Source organism: Condylura cristata, unplaced genomic scaffold, assembly GCF_000260355.1.
Source record: "Condylura cristata isolate star-nosed mole 26May11 unplaced genomic scaffold, ConCri1.0 scaffold00029, whole genome shotgun sequence".
NCBI lineage: Eukaryota > Metazoa > Chordata > Mammalia > Eulipotyphla > Talpidae > Condylura > Condylura cristata.
The window spans coordinates 18,875,094-18,881,885 of record NW_004567130.1 but is presented as its reverse complement, the minus strand read 5'-3'; the positions used below and the strand labels follow the sequence as shown (position 1 = coordinate 18,881,885).

At 59.3% G+C, this 6,792-nt stretch overlaps 1 protein-coding gene across 1 annotated transcript in view; it reads right to left on the bottom strand.

Moving 5' to 3' along the window:
* The window catches only part of EDARADD (EDAR-associated death domain), an 18,489-nt gene that overhangs the window by 4,378 nt on the left and 7,319 nt on the right, over window positions 1-6,792 (bottom strand). Inside the window, exon 5 of the mRNA XM_012730853.1 lies at window positions 2,015-2,063. Within this exon, the coding sequence (XP_012586307.1) occupies window positions 2,015-2,063 (49 nt within the window). The remainder of the gene's footprint in view (window positions 1-2,014; window positions 2,064-6,792) is intronic.

The following is a 6,792-nucleotide window of genomic DNA, read 5'->3' as shown; positions in this document are numbered from 1 at the left end:
CCTCCCCTGCCCGCCCCCCCCCCCTCAGGGCTGCCGGCTGCTGCACGGCTGTGTGACAGTGCCCGCAGGCTGCTCGCTGGGGCAGAGCCACACCAGGGAGGTGGCTCCTTACAGCCAGGGGTCTGCTTTGCTGGAAGTGACGTCATGGTTTTTTAAAATAATATCATAGTTTATTTTGACATCATCTTGTGCCTTTTTCCATCTCAGTTGTCACCCCCGTGCAGGAGACAACATTAATTTTTTAAGATTTACGTATTTCTGCACACAGACGTGGGTGCAGGCCAGAGGTGCAGGGGTGGCGAGAGGACCCACCAGAGACAGTGGGGGGAGCAGAGCAGACAGTGAGTGAAACACACTGCTGAGGGGCGCAGCGGGGAGACAGGAGAGGCCTGCTGCGCCCTGGGGTCCCCGTGGCCGGGGATGGCACTCACGGGAGGCGGCTACGGCCAGCTTCGCAGTGCTGCACGTTAACACGTTGGCCACCAGCAAGGCCCAGCAGCAGCAGCAGCAGATTTTATCAGGCTGCCTCCTCCCCCTCTCGAAGACCCTCTGCATCCTAGCTGCCTTCGTGAGGTGCGGACCCTGAGCGGACAGCCCCGGGCAGGCGGCCCCTCCACTGGGGTCAGGCTCTGCTGTCTCAAAAAGAAACCAGCCCGCACCTGCCCACGCCTCAGCCCCTCCTCCTTCCAAGTTGAGTCAGCTCTCCTAGCTTCTCAGTGCCAAACACAGCATGTTAGAGTACAAAGGATTGCACAAGTCTTGAAAGGTATTTTCAGAAGTACAAAACACAAAAACTGGAATATCCACTCCGCACACATGTTTGAAGAGGAGTGCTCGTCCTGGTACCAGCAGCTTGCTCTTAGCGTTCATGATCCCCTTATCACGCCTTGCCTTTATCTGTGTTGTCTGCCTTTGAAGCACAGCCAGCCCCCGGGTTGTGCCACGGGTTGGGTTGGAGGGTTGGAGGCCGGGGAGCTGGGCCGCGTGGAGGAAGGGCGGCAGCTCTCTTCACGTGGCCGCTGCAGCCCGCTGCAACACCAGGAGCCATGTCAGCGGGGCGAGGCGGTGAGGAGGCAAGAGGTGACGGCAAGTCATTCATAAAGCCGGGAGCAAGGCCTGCCCACGCGCCGTCCAGCACATTCCGCAGGAGCACTGCATCTCCGACCTCCACTCGGGCCCCGCAGGGTGCAAGCAGGATGAGTTCTTATGTTGGAGGCCAAGACGCCAGGCCGGCCTACGCGCCCCAGGGTGGGTTTGCATTCCGGGAGGGGTCTCAGAGCTCTGTGCCGAGTCCTTGAAGAGCAGAGTCCCGAGTCGCCCCAGTGCCGGCTGGTATGGGATGAGCAAATCCCAGGGCTCCCGTTCCCGAGCGCCGGCTTCTCGGGTGTTTAACCTGGAGGACTCCGGAGTCCTCGTGCGTACCGGGGGAACAGTGTAGAGTCAGTGTTAAAATACAGACAGACAGCCTGGCTGTAGACCTGCAGCCACCCACAGGGGACAGGACACTCTGCACCGGGTGAATGACACGAGTCCACGGCAGCGCTTCACCAAGCCTCAGGGAATGCTGGAGACGCCGAGATTTACGTGTTCTCGAGGGCCAGGGAGGACGAGGGCCCCCCGTCGCCTGGCTGTGCGGTCACCGCCCAGCTGGCTCCTTCACTTTCAGTCTTCACCGTGTGCTGCTGTCCCTGCGCTCAGCGTGGCCACAGGGCCTTCGCACCGGCCACTGCTGCCCGGAGACCCTTCCTGGAACACCGCGAGCCGGCACAGTGACGTCCCTTGGGCCTGTGCAGCTCCCTGGCATCAGCACCCGCCCCCTCCCTCCACCTTCGTTCACCCCGGCAGGCTATTGCCGCCGGGGCAGCGGCCCGCGTCTGCGCTGGCGTTTACCGTGGAGAACCGCGCTGTCGGCTCTGTGTGGCCGGTGACTCCACAGCGACCGGTAGCCCCCACGTCCAGTCTGAGCCGAGCTGGCCGCCGCCGCCACCCCAGACAGCGTAGGGCAGCCACTTACCGCCAGGAGGATCTCCTGTGCTGTCCGGAAGGCCATTTTCTTCTTCTCCCTGGAAACCGAAAGAGCAGCCTGCATTAGCGTCACGTCCACAGTGAGTGGACAGTCACCCACTTTCCGGCTTCATTAAATCTCCACCCAAACCCGGGGCTGGGGGGGGGGGTTGGGAGAGGGGGCCTCCGAATGTCCTGGGGGACAGAGGGCCTGACAAGGGTCTCTGCCCTTGGGTTGGGGCCCCTTCAGCGATGATGCGCTTGGTATTGCCCGTGTCTCCATGTCGCGCCAGTCTGCTACGGCTTCATCTTTGCTTTGTTTCATGTTTCTGGGTGATTTCTATGTCATGCCCTACTTTCTGCGAAGCCTGTGGCTTGTCTATCGCGTTGATAACGGCTTCCGACCTGTTGCTCTTTTTAAGTCTATACTGTAAAGTGACAAAGAAAAACCATTAAAAAGCAGGTCACGGGCCGCGCCGGTGGCGCCGCAGGACAGGACCCCGCGAGCGGCCACGTGTCGGAAGGGCAGAGACGGGCGCCAGGGGCTAGAAGTCGCTGAGCCCTCAGGCCCAGGGCACGGTCCCGAGGTGGGAAAATCGATCCATAGAGAGGGAGTCTGACAGAAACGCTGCTTTGCTTTGCCGGTTCGAGCGCACACGCGTGAGCGCTTTCTCTTCCAGGGCTGTTCTGGCCAACTGCGGGGAGACCTGCCCCTTCCGCAGCAGAAGTGGGGTCACACCTGGCGCTGCTCCTGCCACCCTGAGGCGGGTGTGTGGGCTGTAGCCTCATGCCTGGCTGTGGCTGTTTCAGAGATGAAGAAGGGAGGCGTTTCCCCGCTGGGCCTGAGGTGCGGCTGATTATTGCTGGGGCATCCCCCAGGACGCTGAGGAGGCCTCGGGCCGTGCTGCCGCAGGCAGGCCAGGGCTTCCGCCGGTTTCCGCCCCCCCTCCCCAAATGCCAGCCCGTAGGACACAGCAGTGCTGGGCAAGGTAAGCAAAGGCACCTTGGGAGGGGCGTCACGACTGCCCACTGCGGCCGCCACTTCCCTGTGGTGCTGCTGACGTGCCAGCCAGAGGAAGACCACTCGGTCGCAAGCCTCCTCGTTTCTTGGGCCTTATACCGTGGACTGTTCAGATGATTATTCAAATACTCTTTTCATTTAAAAGAAGAACAAACACGGCCCTCCCTGGGAGCGCAGCGGGCTGAAGAGCAGCACTGAGAAGCTAAAGCCACTGAAGCACAAGTTCTATCCCCGCCCCAGAGGTGACCCCCTGGGCGCGGCAGACCTGCCCTGACCCACCCGCTGCTCCCATCAACAGTGTATTTCAATCAATCTGCCTGCTCTGCTCCCCACTCTGTCTCTGGTGAAGCCTCTCACCGCCCCTGCACCTCTGGCCTGTACCCCAGTTCTGAATGCACAAATAAATACATCTTTAAAAAAGAAGAAGTAGAAGACAAAAAAAAAAAAAAAACCTAAAAGCTGGCAAAATCCTATTAAAAAAAAACAAAACAGCAGCACTGCATGTGAGAATATTTCTCTCTCAATCTCTCCGCCCCTCTCGTCGCTGGGGACTCTGCCTCCCTTAGCTGCAGGAACCTGCTCAGAGGCTTCTCCCCAGCGGCAGCCCTGTCCGCTCACGACTGGCCTCACTTGTTTAATAATCCATCGCGGACATCCTGTGCGGCTGGCGAGCTCTGTCCCCCGACGGTTTCACAGCACCCACCTGGCGGAGCGCCAAACCACTCAGGGCGCTCAGAGCCAGGGGTCAGGTTTCTGCACCAGCCCCGTCCCCTCTGCTGTGACTTCGTAGGATCAAGTTCTGAAAGCGTGGGCACTGCCATGGGAAACAGATGCCCCCAAGAACACTCCGCGGTCGCGTCAGGTTGTGCTCTGAGCCTCGTGTCCGTGACCCCCACACACTGCAAGTTCATGGGAAACTCGAACCCTCATGAAATCCAAGGCTCAAGGCTCAGCAGAGTGTTGAGTGATGATGAGAACAGAACCCGCGAAGTCACATAATTAGAGCAGATGAAATAAAGGGTGACAGATACTGTTTAAGAATTCATAAGCTGACTTCTCGTGTTCAGAGAAATACCCAGGACTAGAAGGGAGGCCTCTGCCTTGGGGTGTAGGTTTTGCCATGAATATTTAATTTCTCAAACTAAGGTGTTCACAGACGACATCATTTTTTTTTTTTAATTGCATTTCTGGAAAGTTCACTATAGGGAAAAAATGCTCATTGTTCTCCCCAGCAAGCACGAATCAGAGGTCCCCTCTGCAGCGGGACCCCCTGTGCAGCGAGAACCCTCCACCGCTGGTGTGGGCAGCGCTAGGGTCAGTGGCCAGCCGCACTGTCCCCAGAGGGACAAGCATCGCGTGCGGGCGCCGAGGAGTTCCCCAGTTTCACCTAGGGGCCCTGGCGCATCGTTCTCTGAGCTTCGCGTTAGCACTGAAACAGAACTGGCCAGCGCTTCCTGTGACCAGGGCATCTGACCTGCTTAGAGAGCAGTGTGCGGCGCTCACCAGCCCAGGGGTCAGCCCCTGCCGCGCCCGCGGCCCCCTCGTGGCCAGCGCCGTCACCAGGGCTGCCCATCGCTCCTGGCCGCGGCAGGCGGGCAGCAGCTTAGCCGAGGAGGGGCGCCGGGGGCTGTGCCGGCCGCCTGTGTGCCCGGCTCAGAGGCAGGGCCAGGTGTGACCCAGAGCCCGGCCTCCTGCCGTGTGTGGGCACACACCTCCCTCGGAGACGCAGCGCCGAGGCCGACAGGCCTGCATCCGCGGCAGTCAAGTCAAGGCCGACAAGCAGGGCCGAGCAGGCGCGATGGATGCGTGGCCAGAGCACAGAAGCACTGCGCGCTGGCTGAGATGCCGGGGCGCCCTCACCAGGAGCCCCAGCCCCGAAGGCCCCGGGGACGCTGAGGCCCTCGCTGCATTTCCTGCCATGTGCCGGGCGTTGCCGGAGTCTCCACACCCAGACATGGCAGGTTTCACCCCCTCTGCCAGTCCCTAGACAGACGGAACTCAGTGCAGACGGCCGTGGGGCGAGAAGTCAGATCCCACCCAAAAATGAAAACACGTAACAGACGGAAACGCTGCAGCGCCGAGAAAGCGAAGGCAAAGTGGGCCCCCGGGGCCTCGGCGCGCCCCCTCACCCCGCCCCCCCATCTGACAGCGGAACTGACCCGACGCAGCCTGGCGCAGAGCACATGTCCACAAAGGAGTCTGCCTGCAGGTTCAGAACTAAGCGTGGAAGATGCGTCAGGGCCGCGTCGGCCTGGGAAGAGTCGCCACCAGCGTGGGGCACGCGGGACGAGCCTTCAACCTTCCTCAGGCTCCATCTCCGAGGCCAGGTTTCGAGAGACATTTGATTTCCGAACGCTCAGACCTGCAGGCCGCCTGGGCCGCCCCAGTTCTGCCCGCCCACGCCCGTTTCCTGACGACTGCTAGCTCATCGCTTGCAACTCCCGGACGGCTCCGTGTGGCCTTTGACTCCTAAACAAACCCTAAACTTTGTAGAAGTTGCTTAAACTTTGTAGCGTTGAAAGAAGCAACGTAAAGAGGCAAACCATCTCTCTGCAGCTTGTAACTTGTGACTTGAGCAGGCAGCCGGGTTCCCTCCCCCTGGCGCTGGCTCAGATTCGCCCTGCTGGAGGCCGCAATCAAGCCAACCTTGTCGCCCGCAATGCGCCTTACGGCCGCGCGTGACCGAAGCAGGTAGCCGCAGGGCTCGGTAAGGCCCGGGAGAGGTTTCCTTCGCGGAAAGCGCCGCCGCCAAGGCTCACGGAGCCCACGGCGAGCCCCGTGGGTGCAGCTGCCCCGGGCGTGCCTGCCAGCCGGGCCGTCTGACCTCTCCGGTCTCCCCCGCGCCCTCATGTCCGCGGGTCCCCAGCAGATACCTGCTGGCGAAGCCCGAGACAGCGTCGTCCACGAGCCGTCGGAGCGGGCTATCGCGTTAGGGTTGCTGTGAGCCAAGAGTCATGAAATCCCGTTGAGATGTCAGATTTCCGTCTTTGACACCAGGATACAATATATTTTCTCTTCCTCATTCAAAAAAGGCAGCTACAATTAAGTCATAGTAGTGGGTTTTCGCTTCACTAAGATTCTATTTTCAGTTGCTTTTAACGCCTGAGCTGTAGAACGTGGAGTTTGGACAGGCTTTGTTTGTTCTGTTTTGTTTTCAATGTTTCTCCCCTCATGCAAAGTTTTCTTTGTTCTAGCTGCCAAGTTGGTTCAAAGAATTTTTCTGGGTGTCTAAGGTAAGAATTCATCCTGCAGATTACACAGTGAAGTAACCAGCAGCAGTAGCTGAGGACAGCCCTGGATTTTATAAGGATCTAAGACTTTCGGTTTCAAAGTGGAGTTTTCAAAGCACTGTCAGGAAGGTGTAGCCCCCCCTTTTCTCAGCGGCCAAATATCTCTCTCACAATAATCTTTCCCCGCCACAGCTAGACCTAAAGCACTAAATTTAGAAGAAGAAAAAAAAACGCCACACGGTGTCTGTTGCACGCTCCGTGCCTAACTTGGGAGCGCCTCGGAGCAAACCAAACAGACGGCACCGCATCGTGGTAACTGCACTGGTCCCCAGAGTGGCGAGGGGCGAAGCTCTGCTGAGGAGGGCAAGAAGCGCAGAGAAAACAGCTCTCTACATTCAGTTTATTAAAATAGTTTAACCTGGCCCTCCCTGGTGGCGCAGCGGGTTAAAGCACAGCACTGAGAATCTAAAAGACGCTTCCGCATGAGTTCGAGCCCCGCCTGACCCGGAGGTGACCACATGGCACAGCAGACCTCTC